This window comes from Xiphophorus hellerii, chromosome 10 (genome assembly GCF_003331165.1).
Source record: "Xiphophorus hellerii strain 12219 chromosome 10, Xiphophorus_hellerii-4.1, whole genome shotgun sequence".
NCBI lineage: Eukaryota > Metazoa > Chordata > Actinopteri > Cyprinodontiformes > Poeciliidae > Xiphophorus > Xiphophorus hellerii.
The window spans coordinates 10,566,721-10,590,529 of record NC_045681.1 but is presented as its reverse complement, the minus strand read 5'-3'; the positions used below and the strand labels follow the sequence as shown (position 1 = coordinate 10,590,529).

Sequence of the window (23,809 nt, the reverse complement as noted above, 5' to 3'; positions counted from 1 at the left end):
ATTTGTGCTGAAAAATGACTTTATTTTTTAAAATCATAGTGTACCTTAATAGGATCTGGTCCATGCCAAATAAATACTTAGAAATAATGTTGGCTATCTGTCTCTTAAATATATTTATTTCAAAATTGATCATGCTTGCAATAATGTTTTACTGACTCTTAAATTCAATAAACCCAGTTTTAAATCTTAAATAATCTCCAATATTTAGATATTCCATACAACGGCTGATAATACTGTTGTGTTTTAAATGTGTTTATTGACAGATTTCTTTTTCCATCTACTTTTTCTTTTCCTGCTTTAAAACCTCTTTCTGCTGAGACTTGCCTGATATAAATGAGCACTATGAAGTTTACTTTATACTGTAAGAAAGATAAGGTTAGGTTAGTGAAACTATATCAATTAAAATTGACAAATTATATTTAACTTGATTAAGTCAATATGCTTATATCTATTTCAGAAAGCTATTAAGTTAGCGTTTTTGTCTGTCTGTTTTGTCTTGGCTCATTTAAAGACGATATAAATTCCACCAATTCTTTTTATCGACCTCTGGGCCATTTGTAGCCTCTGCTGACTGGGCCCTTACCACGAAACACATGCCTTACACACTCACATACACCAATTCACACCGACACCAAAAACCCAGGAGAGCTCAGGCGTGAAGACGTACAGCGTCAGTCACATAAAACCCCACAAAAGTACACCCCCTCCTCAGCCACCCTTCTGCACGTTTCACCTGAGCTTTATGACGCTCCCTCAGTAAAAAAAAAATTTGACTGTTAATTAATAATCCTATTAGCACATGAAAGGCAACATCTGGCTTGTTCCAGAAGCAGTCATTCTTTCATAGGGCAGTAATTTGTTTTCTGGATGAATGAGCATCCGTCCCGGTGAGGAGGCGGCCATGGGAGGTGGAGTTGCACTTCGACCTTCATTAGGACGCAGTCTTTGCAGGCTGAATGTAAAAACACTCAGACTTGAGAAAAAGTAGTTACCTCCTAATTTAGCTTTTTTAGTCAAACTTAAATGCTTCATATCACTAACCAAATTTTAAAATCCAGGAAAAGGTTTTGAATACCTTTTAGTTGGATGAAAGAAATAGATTTCTTATCGCTGTTAAAGGAAAAATAAATCTATTTAAGCCAGCCTATTGATGGCATCCTTGCCTAACAATCAGTTGTTCAACTCTTAGCGAGTTGATCAAATTTAGGGAATCACTAAGATTCTTTTTGGCAACATTTTGCCCAGTCTCATTCTTTTTGCTGATTCGTGAACACTGAGGTAAATGTGGTCTGTAGTGCTTCATGTATCCTGCTTTTTTTGTGAATTCCTTGGTGAGTGAATAATGCAGTCTTGGAGTAATTTTGGGAGCTGATCACTCCTGGGAAGATTCACCACTGAACACCGTTTTCTTGTTTAAGGATAAAGGACTTTAACTGTGGTTTTCTGTAGTTTCAAGAATGTATTTCTTCCTCCTGATGTCAGTGACTTTGTTCACATCTGTACTTGAATGTCTTTAGACTGAGGCATTGCTTTTTGAGATTTCTTAACCTACTTCATGTTGTCAGATTGGTACCATTTGAATGATTTGGGTGGGGCTTGTGAAACTTACCCAATAAGTTCCTTTTGGAGCTTGCGACTGCAGAAACATTCCAATTTCCAACAGATTGAAAGGTCAATATTTCTTCCTGCTCAGTTTCTCAGACATAAAATATTGTCGTTCATCTCGTTTTTCCTTGCATCTTTCTTTTTTCTTTGGATTTGTTGAAAGTGAACTAAAGCCGTAGGGGGGAGATGGTATCGGAGCAATGATGAGAGCCATGGTTGAAAGAGAGACAGAGTGATGGATGGGAGGAGAGTTGTGAGGATGACTGTGACTGGTGCTGGCTTTGCTGTGTGGAAGCTGAAGGACATTGGACACATGAAGGTTTTCTCTTCATCATTCCTCGCCACACATCTGCAAACCCCACCTACTTCTGATCTATAAGAAGATGGCTTGATTATCTTTTGGAGTTAGCTCCGACTACCTTTTCGATCTCTGCACAAAACTGGTTTGAATTTTTGAAGGAAATGCTTCGTCTTTTAGTTTTGTATTTTTTTTAGATAGCTTTCCGTCTCATGCAGCTGCAACATCGAGAGGAAATGCAGCATCATGTTAGACCTCTTTTATCTGTTTAGCTGATTCAGTCAAGTTGAATGTGCATCAAAAATGTCAGATGCAAATAAAAAAAAACTCACCTCAAATATTTTAACTCAGTTTCAGAAAATCCTCTACAATATTTACCCCATCTTTAAGTCTGATATTCTCTTCTGCTAAACATATTTAATTTTTCAGATGACTGAAAAATCTGGGGAAATCTTCTGTAAAGATATTCCTTGCTACCATATTCAATACTTCTAGATTTTCTGGATTTCCCCTCCATCCGGAGGTTGTTTGAGCAGACTTTCCTCTCTCGCATATGCAGACTGAGTGATGAAACACAAAAGAGAACGAGAGGAAAGAGGCGCAACTCACCTCAGACTGAGCGATGCTGACGTAAAAGATGCGATACCCTAGATCCCCGCTTGTGCCCCTGCATGCCCGTTTCCCTCAGCGGATTAGAGGCGAGCTGGAAGAGGAGGTTTTTCCATGGCAGAAGTTGAGAGGACGCGGAGGCATGCGGAGCAGCGGCGGAGGCAGCAGCTGTTGGGAGTACTTGTCGCACATCCGCGTCCTCTGATCCTGTGGCGTCCGGACTGAGTCAACACTCCTCTGCCCCTTTGCACCGTGCCGATTGCTTTCACTCACTCACATCTGAATGCATGCACACGCACGCACGCTCACACACGCTCACGCACCCCCACACTCACACACACTCACACGTAGAAGCGCACTGTAGCTGAACTCCGGACACCTCAGTGGCGGAGCCCACGCAGGCAGAATTTCCCCATCATGCCGTCGCAGTTCCGCTGTCTGGCTTTCTCTTCTTTTCCTGTTTGCGTGTGTCGGGGTGTGCATGAAGGTGGGTGAGAAACACACAGAGAGAGAGAGGGAGTGAGAAAAAGAGAGAGAGGGGGAGAGATTAAGTGAAAAGGGGAGGGAGTATGGGAAGCAGAGTTGGAGGGAGGAGGGAAGGTTGCGATCTAGAGCTCCAAGGTTTGGCTTTATCTGGCAGCTTCATAAAGTTCTTAGTGATCACGATAAGTTCTTCATGCTTTTATTTTGCTGTACTTTTACAAAAATGTATTTCCAACGTTGTACCTTTCTGGCATCTCTGAATCAAAGACAGCAGCAGATGTGTTCCTGACGTGCCGGTCTGCATGCACACCTGTGTCTTTAATTCCATTGTGTTGCCTGACATCTCCATAGAACCGTGCCTGTCAGGTGGGATCATTCTTCAGAGTTTCATTACAAGACCGTTCACCTTCTGTCAACTCACTTTTTCCAAGTCCTTGGAGCTCTTCTCCTTTTGTGTGGGAAGACGATTCCATCTGCTTGTCCCTCGCTCTCTGGAGCTTGTTTTCCTGATCTCTTCTCAGCTATTTATCCATCTGTCATAGGCGAGGCAGTAGTTAGCGCCTGTTTGTTCACAAGGAAATCTGTTTTTCTTTCCAAACCTTGTAGTGTGCCATAGATGGAATGGATGAACAAATGAATTCTTTGACAGGAAAGGGCTGGCATTTGAATAAAAAAACTTCAAGATGTGGAAAAGTATGGAAAAGTAAATTAGTGTATAAAATGTTCGTATTTTCAGATTTTATTCCCTATTCACTGGTTTAAAACATGAGTTTAATTTATCTATCACTCCTTCCAATCATTCATTCATCGTTCTTTGATTCATTGGTCCATCTGTTTTTGCATACATCCTTTCATCTCTTCATCCTTATACATCCATCCATCCATCTGAACTAAATTTATTCTGACCTTTTGTGTTCATGCGACTCCATTTTGAGATTTTAACTATGTAGAACACTTCATGTGGAGAGCAGCAGAAAACTGCATAATTAGTTTAAATTTGAAGTTTTTATCAGCAGCCACTTTTCTGCTGTTTGTTATATCATCCATCCATCCACCCATTGATCCATCCATCTGATGATCTGACTGTTTGTTCACTCATCCATCCATCTGTCCATCCGTTCTCTAACTTCCTTTCTGGTTTGCGGAGGTTCAGAACATCACCATGAACCCTAGGTCACCAGCCATTAACATGAGCCAAATCCTCAAATGAAGACCACCACACCAGCTAGATGCCCCCCTCTGCATCTCCCTCCCCAGAGTGCCCATGGTTGTCCCCCACACCAATATTCCTCGTTGAGCCAAAGGAGATGAAGGGCCCTGAACAACAGAAGGCCTGCACTCATACTTAAAGCCAGATCACTTAACTTTACAAAGTAGATAAAAAAAGATTTCAAAACTTTGAAAATCAAAGTGGTTAAAAGTTTTCATTTTGAAATGAAAAATCAATATGAACCCTAAAACAAAAGGAGGAAGAAGGTTAAATTATTCCCCCTCAATAAAATCCTAATCATATCAGAGTGGATGTGTGAGAAACCAGCTGACTCTTTTAGAGACAGCGCTGTCCTTCTGTGTCGGGGAAAACCCGAGCTCTGCTGGAAGCCTCAGGTCTCATGATAATGAGCTGCAGCTCTACAGACAGCAGCTGCTACCGAGTGACTATGCGTCTGTATGTGTGAACAACTTCATAGCATTATTTAACAGAACAGCAGACAGCTTCACAGCTTTCCTTCAGCAAAGTATTAGATGATCTTTCACCTCTCAGAACCTGTGAAGTCATTATGTGTATTATTAGTTACGGGGTCAGAAATAAAACAAACAATCTCTAAATGTTGGATCTTCAATGTGCTTCGGACTGCTGTGATTCAAGACGCTTGGTTATTTTGCTCCATTGATGCCTTATGTTTTCACTCAGTATTCTCTTTCTTTTTATAGTTGTTTGTGGTTGGCTTGCTCTCTAACCCCATTTTTAATCAAATCTTTTGTCAGCTCCTTTCAGTCTATTAAAATGAGATTTTTGATTGCTTTTCTTTTTAATTGCTGCTTTCTTGTTTATCAAAATAATCATACAAACTAATTTTGAAGAAAAGTAGACTCTGGGAGGAAACCATTTTCAAGGTCAGTGATTCCCAATCTGTTGTCCACTGAGGGGTAAAAATGGGTTCCAGGTTATGCTTAATTTGGTGAAAATGGAAAACACTTAACTACTTTTAAGTATTTTATCCTGGAGATAAAATAACAAAACATTAAACATTCTTACAGATATTTTGATGTAATAGACTTAAAAGTGAAATTTGTTTTTTTCTCAAAAAATGGTTTAGGATTTATCTGCAAAGTCCGCCGATTGCAGTCTTCTGATCGACTATAGATTTTTAAAAAGCCAGATCTTCCAATTTCGATATTAGTTAATACCATTTAACATATATATATATGTGTATATAACTGGCACTGTCAGGTGTTAGAGGACAACAGTACACTTTCAATTTTCAAAAATCTTATTTTATTTAAAAGCATTGAGCAGTACCCATGACACAACACAAACTTGTTTTAGCTGCACATGAGGTACTTCTCTCTAATATGAATAGTTTAAAGCAGTGGTCTCAAACTACAGTCCTCAAGTGCCAGAGCCCTGCAACTTTTAGATATGTCCTTGACCTGCACACTTGAGTTAAATGGTGAAACTGACTCACTTTATGCAGACAAGCTTTACAGAGTTCTCCTAATGAGCTAATTTTGGAGCTAGGTGTGCTGAAGCAGAGACATTTAAAAGTTGCAGGACACCAGCCCTTGAGAACTGGACTTTGAGACTACTGGTTTATAGCATTGCTGTCCCAACTACTAAATCAACTAAACAAAAAAAAAACATTTAGTAATTTTTTTCTCTCTCCATTTTTCACATTTTAAAACCAAACTAAACTTTCACAGCAAGTTAAACTACGGACCTAGTTTGAGCCTCTTCCAGAAATAAAGTATTTAGCTTTTACAAAATCACAAGGTTTGAGGTTAGTTGAGGACAAAGCAACAAAAACCACCAATGTCCTGAGTTTTAGGTGTCCTTGTCAGCAAAATGAAAATGTAAAATTTTGGCACCTTTGTAGCTCTTTAAATATAAATAAGATTGGTGGATTCACATGGGTTGGTGAACTGAGCCTTAGATACTGTGAATACCTTGGAGTTGAGCTACTGGTAGTGTTGGTGCTAACTGGTCTCTGTGGGTGCAAATTTGAGAAAAGTCTATTTTAGAAGTCATCAATTATTTTAAGCTAACTTTGTTCATCCATTGCTTATGCTGCTCAGGAGAGTTCATATTTAACGTGATTTGTATTGAAAAACTGCTGTCGGTGAACTTTTTTATAGGTTTCTGTTTAAAAGCAGGCTAACTTGTGTAAAAAATTAGTTTATTCAGATCCCAGAGCCATGCAGAACAACAGAACACACATTGACTAAACAGCGGATGTCTGGTATCCGCAGGGGTTAGAGACCACAGCCGCTTGCGAAGAGCTGAAATCCGCAAATACTTGACCAAGTGCAAAACCCAAAGGAGCTTTCAAGATCAAAAGGAAATTTGTTCCTGAGTTATTGTTTGCCAGGTGCTCAACAGTGCACTAGCAGCACAACACAGTTATATCAAACTGGCTGCTTATTTTAGACTGAAAATAACACATCCACCTCAAAGCTTTGTTATTGCGCTGCTAAGCAGCAAGAGGCTGCAATTTTAGCACAGGAGAAAGCTGAATATATTCAGTAATAATGTGACAGTGGCAATATCTGGTATTTTACTAAATTCAAACCCAAATTGGTGTCACTTTTTAATGGCTATAAATTGCCATCCTTGTTAAATATCATGTGCTTTAACATTTCTTTATTCCTAAACCACATCTACATTTTTCCTTTATATAAAGACATTTCCACCTTGCATTTCTGACAAATGTCATTAATTTTTAAGATGTTTGATGCAACTGAAATACTGCTCAATTTTTCATTGTCTTTTTGCTAAAAGCTTGTTCTGCTTTCATGCTAACTTTTACTTTTTCTATTTCTTGGAACAAAATTTACAGTAGTTGCCAAAGAAAAAAGAGAAAAGTTGTTTATTTTCTCAACCTTTCTCAATTGCAAATATTTGCATTTTTAGTTGAAGCGGGCTCGTTACCAGTCTGTCACATCAGCTGCTCTGAGTGTATTCAGCCACACAGCATGCATGAGAAAGTTGACTGTCATTTCTCTGTTGAGTTGGATTCCTTGAAGGAGAGCTGTCAGTTTATTCTGGCTTGGTAGCGCAGCAGTCATAGCAGAGAAAAAGGAAGATTTAAAAAAAAAAAACAACTTTTTTCTCTGTGTGTTTGAGAGAGAACGTGTGTGTGAATTTAGAGGTTGATATTTTGTGTCTGTTGTGCAGCAGCAATGCCACAGGAAGTCTCTGCCACTGATGAGCTGAAAATGTGTCCACCAGATATGTCAGAGGGAGCTTGTCCCTTTCTGCTGCAATCCCTAAAGGTTTTTCATCAAAACTACACCAAAAGATCAATTTAAAAATCTCTTATGGAGGGTTTAAGCATATTTACCAAAGTCTGAACTTTCACTGGGCCATTCCAGCATAATAATATGCACTGAACTACCTGTCCATTGTAACTCTGGATGGGTTGCTTTCTTCTTGGAGGCAGAATCTTTGCTCCAGTCTCAAGTCTTCTGCAGTTGTTGAGACATTTTTTTTACAGGATTTACCTGTATTTAGCACAATCTATCTTAAATCTTTAAATGTATACAAATGGTAATCAAAGAAGTACAGTATATTTCTATTACAAACCAAGTACCTGTGTCCTGTTTTTTAAGAAAGTGGCATTTTATCCAATGCTTTGTCCTTTCTTGGTGCTAGTTTACAAAAAAGAAATATGGATTTCAGTTTTTGCTAAATTATTAGTAGAATACCACCTGCATACAAATTGCACAGTCAAAGAATAGAAAGGGATGGAAAAACAGCAGCCCTTGAGCACTTCTCACACTGGCTTGTAAAATAGAGGCAGAGTTGACACATACAATGCACTGCACTTGGCCACTTGTGCATGATTCAGCAAACCCACTTGGCTCCGACATGAGGTCAACACGAAGGCAGCGAGAGCCCTCTTTCCATGGAATCGAGTAGGGAACTTGTCAGAGGGCAGGTAAAACCATCCACATGCTGTTTGCTTTTTTAGCAGCAGACATCTTTACGCATTCTCATTTCCAAAGAGAATACTCAAGTTTATATCAATTCCTGATATCTTGCAGTATACAGAAGCTCGAAGGGGCATTTCACACCTCCTTGGATGAATTCATTATGTTTACCTTCACAGAAACATTCACCTATGGAAAAGTTAACATGTTCAATTGAGAGAAGGACATTTTTCCTTTACAGAAAAGCTTGTATGCTCAACACCAAGCGAGAATCTTTGACTGTAGGTGGAAAGAAGTTATTCACCAATCCTATCGGAATGGCAGATAGGGTGGATTTACTGGAGTATGAGGGGTTTGTGTGGTTCAATTAATTCATTCATTTTTCACTAATTAAATAAAGCTATTTTTACAGAGAAATGTCCACATCAAGAGATTTACTGTGCTACAGATTCACCATAGTATGTGGAAGTAGAATTTTTTTGTTTTTATGTTTGAGATTTCTAGAGGTTTCAGATCACCAAACAATATTTATTAATAAAGATAGTCAAATATTGACTTCAATATGGAAGAAATGTACACATCCCCACAGTCTCCCTCTCCCAAAAACATATGAAATAAGGGTAACCCTTCTTCTTTTATAAATTTCCAGTGTGCATTTATTTATTTACATAAGTAAAGCTTCCTTCTGTTTTTTAAACATCACATCACATGTGTAAAGAATTCTGTCTGCACATCATTTCCTTTGTAATCAGCCAGCTAAGTAATGTAGTGTCAGGCTGAGAGTAAAAATAGAATAGGTAAGTCATTTTGACTGTTGGTGGTCATCAAACCCTCTTTCTCTTTATTCTCTCTGCTCCCTTGCTAGTACTCTCCTCTCCAGAGATGTGTGGCAACTCAGGACATGGCTCAATATAGACTGGTCTGCCATTTCCTCAGTGGCTTAATTAAAGGTCTAAAACAATGATCAGCTAATGTAAAAGCCCTCCCCAGCTTGTGCAAACATAATTTTTTTTCCCCCTTCGCTTCTGTCAGGTGCTGAAGTGAGATGAATTATAAGACAGACACAAGCTTGATAACAGCTTATGACGCGTCTGGCTTTGCCCTCTAATCACAGATTTTTCATTTCCACTGAATTTCTGTTTCATTTGCCCTCAAGCATAAGATGGATATTGAGTCTAGGTTTGGGAAATCTACAGCTCCTAGAACTGGTGATTGATATCAGGAGCAAAGTTTCCTTTATTTTCAGAAAGAACAGTAGATATTTTGCATTTTCATCGTAGCGGTATGTTAATAGGTTTTGTGACCCTTGAGTCTGATACACAGTGCCTACTTTAGTGCTTATGTTGTGAATCAAACAATTTTGACAATTTTTTTTACTAAGAAGTTATTTGGGCTATTTCACAACTATAGGAAATGAACACAAACATTTTGATTGCATGTACTTATTTTCATATAATATCTCTGACAACACACAAAACTAACTCGTCAGTTCTTTCCAGTTGGTTTTACTTAAAACAGCACTGAGATTGTCTTAGATGACACACACCTTAACAGTGATTTACCTGAAACTTTTATGTTGGGTGTAGTTCACCATAAGATACTGATTGACACTGTCAAAAGGTGGTGTGATTCATATAATGCTAGATTGGTTCAGATCTCACTTGTAGGTCTGGGACATCACTTGGCAATGATTATATATGTCAGTGAATAAAGATCACGTGGGGTTCCCCGGGGTTCCACTATCATCTTCTAATTTCTACTCCGATAATCTGATGTCACAACTCCTTATCATATGTATGTTTCTAACTCAAAACCCTTTTTTTCCCCCCCATTACAGTACGTCCACAAACTGTTACAGTTTCTTAGTCAGTGTCTATCCATTGTCTCCGTCTCATGAAATCAGGTTGAGGTGGTAACAGGTCCAGGTGGGTAAACAAAACATTCCTCTCCCTAGTTACACTGCTGCTAGCTCTGGTGAATACCAGGGTGTTCCAGGGCCTAAGCGGATATACACTGACTGGCCACTGCATTGAAACAAGCAGTCACCTGCCACCCAATTATAGCATTTAGAAAACCACTTGCTGAAGCTCAAACTGAGCGCCAGAATTGGGAAGACAGAGGATTTAAGTGGCTTTGATCATGGAAATGTTGTTGGTGCCAATATGCTAATCTGAGTATTTCAGAAAATTAAGGTCAAAAAACATATTTTTGATTTAATGAGGATCATCCAAAAAAGAGAAAATATCTCCTTTGCATGATGTATTTTTGATTTCAGAGTGAAATGTGCAGACAGACTCAAGATGACAAGGCAACATTAGCTCAAATGACCAGTTTGATATCCAATATATCTGGAATACTCTCTAAATGCACAGCAAATCAGCTATAATGACTCACAGTTATCAAAATTGGCCAATAACAGATTGGAAAAATTTTGCAAATGTGTTACAAATTTGACATGAACAACATAACATCATAGATCCATCCTGTGTTGTATCAACAATTCAGGCTTGTGGTAGTAGTATAATGGTGTGGAGGTTAATATATCTTGATGCATGTTGGACCTTTTTTACTCTTTGTGTAATAATAAATTATTTAATCTTGTGACATTGCTGGAAAATTGCATGAAATGTAGAAAGATGCTGATCAGTTAACTTTGTTGGCTCAACTCCCCCTCCAAAGAAACCCCCAAAACTGCTGAGTTATTAGGCCTGACAGGATGTGCAAATGTATATTTTAGCTCCGTTCTCTCACATATCCTCATACATACATCAAAGAGGTAATTGATAGACTCTGGAAATAGTGCGGAGGAATATTTTGTTCTATCTCCAAATCTTTTTTTTTTTTTTCTTCCTCAAGAAGGCCTTATTTGACCTACCTTCCTTTAACTCCCCCGTTTAAAATGAAAGAGTTGTCATGGTAACACTACTGGTGTCATTCCAGTGAGAAAAGTGGAGAGATGAGCCACAAGAGCTCTGGCTGGCCTTAGAGAGCTTCTGGTTTACTCCATACACAGCTTGTCACTTTAATAGACTTGCACAGACTGTGAGATGAGTGCAAAGATTATAATTTTACTAAACTGGGCAACTGTGAACTGGACTGCAGACCTAAATATTTCCATTTGCAGACAGATCTCACATCTTTTTCTTTCATTACCCCTAAGCAGCTTCTGTGTCATGTGTTTCTGTTTTATATTTAGATCTGGAAGTATGCTTGCAAGATCTATCACCTCTGTTTACTCCACCATCAGCTGATTATAGTACCTTGAAATCGGTGCTTAGCAGAAGTATTTATGCCTCTTGACCTTTTTTTTTTATATCATTTTTTATTCATTGTATTTCATGTAGTAGAAGCAAAGTAACATTTGTTTCAACTTCTTTTGGTAATTAAACTCTGATAAGTAGCGGACCAAAATATTCTGTCCCTTTTATTGGAGATACCCTAAATATAAAAACTGTTACCGAACAAGTAAAATCCACAAAATCTTGAGACCCGTTCTACTGAAAGACATTTCAATAGTTCTAAGAAATTTTTTATAATATTCCTTAAAATGCACAGTCGAAACTGTCTTGACACAATAGCAGAAGCTAATATCTACAGAGTTAGGGATCACAACAGCCTACAAATAGCTGAAATCAGCAAATCCTTTAAAAAGTTTATAAATGCATATTTTATTACTTCTACGTATACCTTAGTACTAGTGCTGAAGCATCCATAGTCTTCCTATTCACCGCTTTTAGGAGTTCATCCAATCAGCACCAACGAAAATGAATGGCACTCCTGGATTGGCTGCTTTTGCGATTGTCAACCAATAGCGTGTCAAGTAGAATTGTGCCTCGGTACTTAATCTTCCCAAGATACATTTTCTTCAGCATATTTTAGATGTGCTGTATGAAAAAATCTTCAAATCGGTGAATCAGCAAATACTGAACTGTGAGTAGAAGGGGTTCCACTGTAATGTACAACTGTTGTGGAAAAGCAACACTGCTCATACCCTCAGACACATTATCCCTAAGATTTTTGTAGCAAAATTGTGCTCTGGGGATGCTTTCTTCCACAGATGATTGTAAGAGAGATGAAGCTAAACAAAGGACAATGGCAGTTTTCAGGAATAAAGTCACCTGTTCACAGCTGCAGGTACATCACTTCTCCTTTGGCGCTCTTGATTGAAAACTAGGAGTCAGCTTAAGGGGCTTACATTTTTGTATGCTGCCTCGGAGCCTTTTTGCAAGTCCCATGCTAAGGCTTACAGCATGTAAAGTTTGCTGAGGGCGTTTTATCTTGAGGATTCATTCACAGCTGAAGAGATGCCAGGAATGAGCAAATATGGGATACCCTCCAGCTGATCTGGCTTGTCTTTTTTTTGCATGGTCGGGAGAGATGCTGCAGAAGGCTCCAAGCCGATGATTTCTGAAGATTGTTGCCTTCTTTGAACCCCTTTGCTTCTTTTATTAATAAATTAACTGCCAAGCTTGCGTATACACTGCTATTGCTGAAAAATCCAGCCACCCTTGGTGACAGGGCGATTTGTGTGTATGGGAATGAATAGGTTGTTCTTCAGTTTGGAGAATAAAACTTTCCATTTTCCTCTTTTATATGCTTGCTTGAGCAGTTGTCTTTGTGCTACTTTCAAATTCTTTCTTAGCTTTTAATGCTGAGGAGCTGAGGATAACTGAGGCTTACATGCCCTCACTGGTTCAAGGGTTACATCACTTGCATGATAAATTCACTGTCAACCCCCACTTTTATCATGATATCCCTTCTCTAGATTTCCCCTAGGTATGGATTTGGTGAAGAATTAATTTCTTCAAAATTAAATGATGGCATAAGGTGCACTGGGCAATCAACTGACAACAATTTCGCTAGCCAATAGAGCAGAGACAACATTCAGATATTTATCAGGAACATCATAAAACGCACAAATTTCCCACGCAAAGAACAGAACATAAAATCCCCTACCAGAATATTTGGTCTGTCACAGTGTCAGTATTATAGTTTTTGGGCTTTTTTTTTTTTGTCATTATTAATAAGTGTTTGCATGAACATTAGCAGTGGTTGATTAGCTAATTGAATCACCTCCTCTACATTTTCAAAGTTTATGCATGCGCCTTTATATACATAATAAAAATAGCTTCAGCATATTGCATCAAAGTCAGGAAATAGGGAGCACTTGAACTTCTAAAGTTTTTGAAGTTCAAGATCTTGTGGAACAAAACCAACTAACCAGTGTTTTTCTTTTTGCTCTTCATGTGAGTCTTCTAAACTAACGTTTTTTTGTTTTTGCAATATTGCTTCAGATGTTCCAGTTTAACTTAAAAACTTTGAAGAACTGCTGTTTAATTTTAAACAGCACCCACATCTTGCTCCTGAAAAATGTCAGTCTTATTTAACTTTTTGTTAAAATGAGTTTCCATTTACTCCCACATCTTTTCTTACTTATTAGCAAATATCACTTTGCTTGTTTTATGTTCCTGCTTCTCTTTTGCTCTTGATTCTTTTCTTGGTGACTGATTATTTTGATTCTCTGAATAAATCTCTTGAGTAATTACTCTTGAATGTAATTTTCCTATGCAGTGTCTCATCAGAAAACACTCTGTGTTGTTACATTAATGATTAGAGGAGCGCTTACACTGTAAAGCAGTGACAACAGACAGACAGCATCAGCAGCTTGTTTTCTATCGGCCAGCCGCACATTGACTTTTCTTTTGATTGGCTACAAATTTACAGCTAGGACGGCAAACTGCAGTGCTAAAAACAGAGCTGTTGGGAACTCACAGGCTTTACAATCAGTGAAGACAAAAGAGCGGAGGAGTGGAGAGCAGCAGGTTAATGAGATCACCCACTAGGTGAGGTCGCCCACCTCGTCAAACCGGGGAAGGCCTGCTTCAGGAGTCGGATCCAATCAGCAGAGCTTGTCGGAAGCCATCAGAATCAGAGCCACAGAGTCCTTCTGCCGCGGTTCTTTGATTTAAACCCGATTGTTTATTGAATCCACTTCCTTCTCGTTTCCAGGGGAGCTTTGTGGCCTGCATGACTGCCATCCTGAGACAGATGGATGTCTATCATTATGGTCATCTGATCAACACTTTTGGCAAGATAAGAAGTGACGTGGTGGTGAGTACATCGTAATATGTCTGCCCTTTTATATCTATCTATCTATCTATATATATATATATATATATATATATATATATATATATATATATATACAGTATATATAATATATTACCCTACATCTAACCCTTTTATAGAAGGGATTAAAAAATATGTAATTTGGTAATTGAATTCATAAATAAATATTGTTTTCATATTTAGAAAAAGTCATTTTGTTGCAGTATCAACATTGTCTTAGTCCTGGAAGAAAATTTGTTTTCCAGATGAAGAAAAAGATAGGAAGCCTTACCCCACAATAGTTCACCTTACCCTCTTTTGCTGAAAAACCTTTAGTAAGACACTTTTTGTCACCATCTACCAGTGTCTCATCAGTTTGAGGAAAATTCCCCAATACGCTTTTAGACATGAGATGTTTTAAGAGTTTCTTGCAAGAGGTAAAAATCTCAGGTCTCATTTATAAAACACTGCATATGTTCTATACTAAAAGTGCAAATACGCCCATATGCTAAAAAAACAAACAAAAAAAACATGATTTATAGAACCATTCGCACAGATACCAGAAAGCAATTTCTCCTTTATAGATCACAGCTGCACCGCCTTCTGTTCCACCTTCTGTTCCCCACCTCACCATATGCGTTGCCAGTTTCACCCACCTTCAAAAAAAGCATATGGGCCAGAGTTTGCGTGAGGAACTTCACGTTCTCCCGTCAAATTTATTTATTTTTTTTATAGACTACAGCCTTATAGGGAAAGTGACGTTTCAGGCCTCGTTTTGTTGCAGTCTAGTCCCATTGGAGGCTAAATGTTTTGACAAATGATGTCACATTTTCCTCAAGCACCCTCTCATACATGGTTAAATGTATGAGAATGTATGAGCTAAATTTCTTCAATTTAGCTGCAGCAAAAATCACCAACCATGAAACTTCCAGCTCTGTTTCACCATCTGTATGAGGTTCTCTTTCCTCAGTGCTCTGTTTGGTTTCTGCTCTGTTTTAGCTTCTTAAGGTAAACCTGCCTGAACGGTTCGTTGCTACTGTGTTTGTACTTGTATCCTCTTCAAGGCGGTTATCGGGACAGTAGAATGCCTAATTTTGAGAGCTCTTTAAATTCTTTTAAAGAGCTTTTAAAGAGTTAAACTCACAAGTTGGTCTAACCTTCTGTCTGAAGGGTTTTGAGAACTGTTTTGATCTCAGAATTATGTGTTTTGCTTTCACTTATTTTTACATTGTTTGGCAGCAGCTTCTTTGTCATGATTTTGTGTCAGTGACTGTCTAGATAGCAGTCTTCACCATGACTGTGTGGGCTACAGTATGGTCATAACATGTAATTTCTTTATTAAAAGTCTCCTTTTGTTGGTTTATGATATTCAAATTTTCCAAGAAACTGAATTTTGTGTCTTCATTAACTGTAAACCTTAATCATAGTAACTTGCAAAATGTAAATTATAAAGCATGCAACTCTATACTATATGTATATATAAATTTTTGAATTGAATTACTGGAGTAAATTGACTTTCTGAATTTTTCTTATTTATTGAGAGGCATTTGTAAATTCTTGCCCTCCATTTAAAGGTATGAAATTGAATTTCTTAAAAACCTTGCCTTCAGGGTTCTACATGAACAACAGAAACTGAGGAAAATGGATTACTTATTGCAGCCAGCATGTAGTGGGAGAGCAGGGATAAATCCCAATGATTTTGGTTTTGAGCCCTAAATAATCCTGCCCTTAGAGCGGCATTTCTCCAGTAGCTGTTGCCAGATTAGCATTCTATTGCTCCTTCCCAATAAATAACAAAATCTGTCTGCCAGGGAATTGGGGAGATTATGGAGCAAGGATCATATATCAGATAAGCTTCCCAGGTACATCTGTTGAAAATACAAGTAGTCTTTTTGGAATTTACCTTACATGACAGTAGTAGTTTTTGTTCTTATTTCATTAAACTCATATTTGCTGACATCCTAATAGGTGTCATTTTATAAATAACAATATTATATGCCTTTACATACCTGTAAGAAACCCATCATAAACAAATAAAATAGTGTTTTCTGATATGTTTGAGACAGATTTCTGTTAAGGGGACATATTTAGACACATTTCAGTAACCCAAATGACTTTGTTGTTCTGCAGTTTTTCTTCATGTGTAAACCCACTTCTATTCACACAAATTCATTTAACTAGATAGGATAATTTAATGCCAGTAACCTGCATAGTTACATTGCTAGTTTTTAGACATTGCTGTTAAGAAGAAATCTCCCTAAAACTAGATAGAGACTGAGATTTTGTGACCAATTTCTGATCACTGATTTTGTACAGCTATAACCCAATTTTAGCCAAGTATAACTTCTCTTTCAGAGTAATTTATAGCACAACAACTTAAACTTCGTTTTTAATTTTGTCATATTACATCAACAAACTTTAAAAAAGAAAATGCTTCAAAGTCCATCAAAATGTGGAAAAGTTTAGTGGTCTTAAGAAAGAGATGTATAAGTCCTTAGAATTTTGTAACATGCCTTCATAAAATAGAACGTTAATGAAGACCTCTTCATATTGCTCTGATTTATGAGGTCAGACTGTTTTCATTTTGACAACTTTCTCTCTCCCGCAGGATTTCCTTATGGAAACATTTATCATGTTTAAAAATCTCATTGGGAAAAACGTCTACCCCTCGGACTGGATCATTATGAACATGATGCAAAACAAGTAAGTGAAATTTTTGCTGAATTAACACACTCCAAACACAAACACGAAATGGAAAAAGTAATGCAGCTTGAAAACGTCCATCTCTGTTGTTGCTAAGGAACGGCAGTGGGGAGCGGGTGAGAATATTTTTTTCCAAATGTTTTTCTCTCCATGCAAATATCGGCACAAGGCCTCAGCAGTGTAGCAATCAGATGAGCAGTCAGCGCAGCCTCAAACAAATGCATGAATTATAAATGCTTTGGAGTATGCTGTCTGCTAATCTCCAAATTTAGTCTCAGCATCTCTTTACTCTGACGCTTGTTGTGCCACAGCATTTTCTCTTTTATTAATGTTGCCTTGCTTGATTTATTTTTATTTTTTTAAATAAAGTAAAAAAGATTAAATAAATTTTTTAGTTCAGGAGTTTAGTCAAGAGCTTTGCTTTGTGCATATGTCACCTGAAAATATTTCCTTTTCGTAAGTGACTTTTGCAATATCAGAACCTGTTGTGATGCACTGTTAGGGGTTGACACATCAGAAATTGACTGTGAAAACCCGAAGTCATATTTCTTATCTACAAGTGTCTGAGTCGAGGTAGATTTCTGTTGTCTCTGTGAAAATTCCAGATAGAATGAAGACATACAGTATCTGCCTTTTAAGATTTTTACTTCCCTTTCAACTTCTTTTGTCTCATGAAAAGACTTGAAAAACATCGGAAGACATGCTGTGTTTTTTAATACTCCCTTAATTCTGTCTCCCTGCTGCTGTTCAAGTTGTCTATATATCATTAAAGGACTTTAGTCATTTGTCTTTCACAAGGTCTTTTTGACATGTTTGAGTGGAAGAACACCTGTGTATTTTATTAAGGATGGATGGCCGGACAGTAAAATGGATGCTCGCAATGATGAATGTTGGGATGGATAGATGAATGCATAGACATAAAAAAAAAATCCACCTAAGTGGGTAGAGCCAGCAAACTTATCCACTTCTTGCTATACAGTATTTCTTATCTTTTCAGAACGTTTCATTGATTATTTTAAAATAAAAGCAATCAATGACAAATCTAGTGACTTTTTTTTGTTATTGAATACCTTTATAACGACATGTAAACCCCTTCCACTTCCTAAAGACTTCAATCTATCTTACACTGTCTTCCTGCAGCAGTCAGAGCAGAGGAGACCCCATTCCACTTTGTGTCCACATTGCAAATGAATCATTTTGTGCAAAGCTCAGAAATTTTGTAGAGCCATGCTCGCATCATTCATTATTCCAAACCCTGTCTCACCACCTGGTGTATGTGTTTGAGGAAGATGGTTTTATGCCAGAATGCGTAGACACAAACCAAGCTGTACTGTTGTAATCAATAGAGAAATCCAACCACAGCCAACCATAGAAGAACTACTGACTCAGAACACAAAAACATAAAGGCAACCCTTACAAATCCTTGAGGTTTCAAAAAAAGGCGAATTGGGGTTTAGTTACACTTCAAAGACCTTACATTTTCTTCAATAGCAGCTTGATGGGACAGTTATTGTACTACACTAAATTTCTTACAAAACTTTGTTTCCTCAAGCTGCTCGTTTCAAGCTCATGCTGTACAAGAGGATACAATTAAATTTTTTTTTACTTATTTCTTGAATAGATCTTTGGCAATGAATCATACTTAAAACACTTTTTCTCTGGAACCACTGAAGATTTTTATTTTTATTTTTTTTACCATGGAAGCAAATAGAGCCTATTATGTACGAATGCTTAAGTTGAGTTCTGTTTTTGTACGTTTTTTTTTTTTTCCTTTCTTGCTTGTGTAGAAAAACAAACAGTCAAACTTTGAATATGACAGTACATGAACCTGTCTGTATAGTACAGGTACTGGCTGTGTGATAAAACTGCAAAACCTGCTTATGAATCCTGCCCACATACATCTGCAGAATATGGTAGAAAGACTGCACCTCTGGCTGCTTAACAATCTGAGTGTCTCCTGGTAAACTGGGGTCAAGCGTTTGTTTTAAACGGCACATGCATTAGTCAGAATTTGTTTTTGTGGGTGTGGAAACCCTGCAAAAACACCTGCTATTTGCAGCAGGTGCTGTGCTTATTATGCTGGCCTCTATTTGACTCTGAGCAGTTTTCAGCCTCTTCCTATTCCTGCCAAAAGCATCATCTCCAGCTAGGGCATTTGACTACAGATTGCATTGCTAGATTTAGATTATATCGCTTTTATTCATCCAGTTGATTGCTGCATGCCGTATTCCTTTCTAAGGAAGACTGTATTTGCTGCCTGTGTCACAAAGCAAAAGACATTGATGTGTTTTGCACCCAGTTCCCTGCCGGTGAGCAATGACATCTGTTTTCATGTTGGCGAACACGGGATCCCTTATTGAACTTTCCTTAACCTCACACTCAACATTTCAACATGACTCATTTTGCATTTAACAGTCAAAAGAGCTAATTTAACAACTTATGAGTTGATGTAATCCTGTGATTCAGCCAGATTGATGACACCACTGAGGTGCCATCAGGTTTTTTTAAGCTGCTGCTTTGTACCGTGGTGCATAAAGACTTTTATTTTTGATGCCGTCTTGAGACCAGTGTGTCATCCCCTTTGCCTCAGCAGACTCTTTGTCAGCTAAACCTTTGTACGCTTGTGCATTTGTGACAGGCAGCCAAAAGATTAATTCAGCATTTGAGCTTGTGCATTCTGTCACTTGCTTGAGGTAAATTATTTATTTCAATGAAAAACAAGTCTGTCAAATCCTGACTCATCTCACCTTCCTTATACTTGAGCTTGTTGAAATACTTCAAGTGCATGCTTCATGACAAATTAGCAAAACTCCTCCATTTGTTGCCATCCGCCTGAGAGTGTTTGATTGGTTGTGTTCCTGCCTCCTCACAGAGCAAAGTGACACAATGCTTCATTCCATGACAGCACAGTTAATGTTTTGCAAAACCTTTTTTCTTTTAATTGCCTTAAGCAAACACTGAAGTTGGACCCAGGTCACAGTAACATATCAAGTCTGGATTAGAGCTGGGCATTGTTAGGAAACTTGCTGTTCAATTAGATTTTAATTCAGTATTGTTTTAAATACTTCAGTATTGACTTAGTATTAAGTTGTATGCAAATAAATAATTGGATTACCTATTAATGATTTTATGTATTAACTTTTTTCTAATATTTCCTGCCCATATATACAGCCATGGTGGTATGCATCACTTTAACAGTGTATACATTAACATTTCTATCTGAAAATTAAAATCGTAGCACAATAACACTCGTGCTCAATACAGAGTATTGTATTAAAATTGAAGTAAATTGTATGTAGTCATAAAAAAGTATCCTTTACTTGTAGAAACTGAGATAATTACATAATTTTTGAATTATCATTTATAAACATATTTGATCAATTTTGCCATTCTGACCGACAAGCCTATTGAATTCTTAATAATTGATAACCAAAACATCAAGATAGACTTTATTCAAATTAATGTTATATGAATAAAATGAATAAAGTAACCAAATAAATTAGCGCTTTAAAATTTATACTCAAAAATAAATTTTGTGGAAACTCAGTGTGCCAAACTTTTTAAAAGTTAACAAAATTCAACAAATATTTTGCCCTGCTAATAGCAGTTTAGCGGTTTAGCAGAAGTGTGTCCAGCACTGTATTCCTCTTATGCCAGGTGATGCATATTGCACACAGGGCAAGGATTTGACTTTTGAATTAATTTTACTCCCAATGACCAATTATAATTAATTTAACTAATTTGGATACTAATTTGGATACACACTCAACAGTTTATCTGTTGAGTGTGCTATATTTAAGTAAAAAATGTCAGTACATAAGTGAATTGTACACCGAGTAAATATATGCATTAACTAAGGCTACTGTTGCAACATGCAGGCGAAGCACATGCAAATTTGTGTAGTCACTCTTTTTAATGAAGATCTTTGAGCATATGCATCTAATACTAGTACACCAATATTCACTTTTCACATTTCAACAGACAAACAATTGCTTTTTATTTAACTTAATAGGACTGTTATGGTATTTGAGCTTGTCTAGTGTAACATCTATTACTGTACAAAGAGCTTTATGACATATTGGAATACTGTTCAGTCTTCTTCATGGATGTCTTAACTGTGATGAACTCATGTCATGTTTAGCTCAGTGATTTGAAACCCCTACTGTCAGCGGATGGTTTCTGTTATGAACCCACATTGTGATAGCACCACTAATGAGATGGGCTTAACCTCCCACTCTTTCTCCGGCCATCAGTTTCTACTTTCCTCTGGATTGCAAACGGATTTATGGGCTCTAATTGCCCCGGTGACAGCAGCATCAGCAGGGTCAGCCACAGACTGTTGTTTATCACTGCGCCAACTGGCCACGACTTAAGAGTTATGATTAATTGGCAATAGGGACTGTCTCACATGTGTTCTCTGAAGTGGCATGAAGCACATTTCCTTGTATTTATCATTTTATTGAATGTCTCTGATATGGTTACTTCCGATGCATCAGTCTGAACTTTGTCAGTCAGATTTAGTGTTTTGTTTTACTCCCTTTTTGACAAACACAGCAGTGGCAAATACAATACTTCATTAACTGATTATTTCAAAAAGAATCATGTGATCCTTCTTGCATTCATGGTCAGACAAATAATCAGAGTGTAACTGGGGCTTGCATTGCAATGCATGGAACAGCATTGAAATGCCTTGTAAGACACCATGCCAGTGATGCCTCACATGCTACTGACAGCCTTTAGGCTAACAGTAGCATTTTGGATAATTTTAGCATATACACTTATACACTAATTTTAACATACTAGTGGGGGGCAATGCTCTGCTAATGTTTAAGCTTACATTTTATAAACATTATTACAATTTCCCCATGGGAATCAATAAGTCTATTCTATTCTATTCTATTATTAATTTGGTGTTAAGAGATGAGTGATTTTTCTGGTAACGAACTGCCACGAAGTATAAATCAGATTTTTACTTTTGTGTTGAATGTCTGTTTTAGAATATATTTACCACCAATGAAAAAAAAAAAAAACACTTTTCTGCCAAAGTCACCAACTGTACAATAATTAAGTAGCATAAAATAAGTAGTATTTCAAAAGAGCAGAACAAATCTTATGTTTTTTTTAACAATAACAACGTTTGTTGTTAGTCTGTTGCTAAAAGATGAGTGCGTTTTCTAGTAACACAGTGCCACAAATTAAACATCTGATTTTTACTTTTGCAATATTTACCAACTGTACATTTCTTGTGTCTAAGTAGATGAGCAGTATTTCAAAAGAGCTTATGTTTTATAAACAATAATATTACGTTACTAATTTGGTGTTAAGCGATTAGCTTTTTGTTTGTTTGTTTGTTTTGGTAACGAACTGCCACAAAGTATAAATCAGATTTTTACTTTTATTTTGAATGTTTGTTTTATATCACCAATTACAAAAATATAAAAAATAAAACAAATAAAATTTTTCTGCCAAATTCACCATATGGTGAATGTAAGACGACATGCTAGTGATACCCTGCATGCCACTGGGAGCATTTAGGCTAACAAAATCTTTTTTTCTAATTTTAGCTTATACACTAATTTTGACATACTGAATGGAGTAAGTCCATGTTACTCAACATGCTTGTGACTCTCCACATGCTATTGAGGACGTTGTAGCTTGCCTTAGCATTGATGATCATTTTTCGCACACTTTGGCAGCCCCCCAGTTAAATTTCTTCATAAATTTTCTAGTTAGTGATATTTAATGTGTTCTCCCACTCTGACTGCATTACACTTTAGCCTGTCATCAACAAAACTATTTAATAACTCTGGTAAGAAAATGTAAAAGTTCCAGTTGAGTTTCAACATTATGAAAGTTATGTGGTCGAAGGAAATGTGTGAAGTAAGAAATGGGAACGAAGAAGCTTTTTAACTCTGATGTGCATTCCATCTTCCTCTGACCCATTAGCAGATGTTTTATAAAACTGGGTGGCTGCCATTCAGACTTTCCTAAATAAGTAAAGACTCATTGAGGATCAGGAGGGCAGATCTGCAACTCAAAAAACGAACAGGGAGTCAGTTTGAATAACGATATTTAAGTTGTAAACCTGTATGTTAATAACCTAGCATATAAAAACATTTAGCAACAATGTTCCTTGTTATATATCTGACTTTTGTAAAGATTTGTATAATTGAAATTACTATTTGAAAAATCTATCTTACATATGTCATGTAAGATAGATGTTAATGGTCCCACTTTTTATATAAACACAGCTAAAAAAACACACACACTTTGGCCCACATTGCATCTACTTCGAAAAAGTTGCTACCAAAATGCCTACCTCTTTTGTCTGTTAAGATTGAGCTGGTCAAACACATTTTGTTTGCCTAAGTATGGTGTCTTCACTGAGGCAAAAGTGTAAACTGTAAAAGTCTGGAATGGTAATGCACTAAACAATGTATGAGTCTGTATGGGCATTTGTCCCATTTTTAACCCCCTTCCAATGCTGAACTTAATCAGTTCAGCAGTTATACACATCATCTCCTACTTGTTATTTCTTCTAAAAGTGACATTTATTTTCACAAATTGCATCCAATTACCTCCATTTTGCTTACAATGGCTTGAAGCACTGTAATCGACAGAGCACAGTGACATAATGATAACAGCGGTCTTAATAAAAGGGTGACACAAAGACCCTGGTGTATGTAATCCATCATAACAGCTTTGACTTAATTGCGTAGCATCTAAGCTTAGAGTTTCCATTTGGTCTTTAAAAGTTTAGAAAAGCATATGCTTTTTAAACCAGAAAAATCGCAAATGAAAAGTTATACTTGAGGAGAGAATAAATTTTGGTTGGATAAAAATACATCACCTTTA

The 23,809-nt window shown here is 37.2% G+C and overlaps 2 protein-coding genes across 5 annotated transcripts in view; one reads left to right on the top strand and one right to left on the bottom strand.

Moving 5' to 3' along the window:
* insyn2a (inhibitory synaptic factor 2A) overlaps positions 1–2,998 on the bottom strand; it is a 37,724-nt gene extending 34,726 nt beyond the window's left edge. For all 3 annotated transcript variants that reach the window (XM_032573883.1, XM_032573885.1, XM_032573884.1), the window contains exon 1: positions 2,513–2,998. The gene's annotated coding sequence lies outside the window, so the exon portion shown is untranslated. The remainder of the gene's footprint in view (positions 1–2,512) is intronic.
* The window catches only part of dock1 (dedicator of cytokinesis 1), a 213,098-nt gene that overhangs the window by 125,288 nt on the left and 64,001 nt on the right, over positions 1–23,809 (top strand). For both annotated transcript variants that reach the window (XM_032573882.1, XM_032573881.1), the window contains exons 28-29: positions 14,153–14,254; positions 16,860–16,954. In XM_032573882.1, the coding sequence (XP_032429773.1) occupies positions 14,153–14,254; positions 16,860–16,954 (197 nt within the window). The remainder of the gene's footprint in view (positions 1–14,152; positions 14,255–16,859; positions 16,955–23,809) is intronic.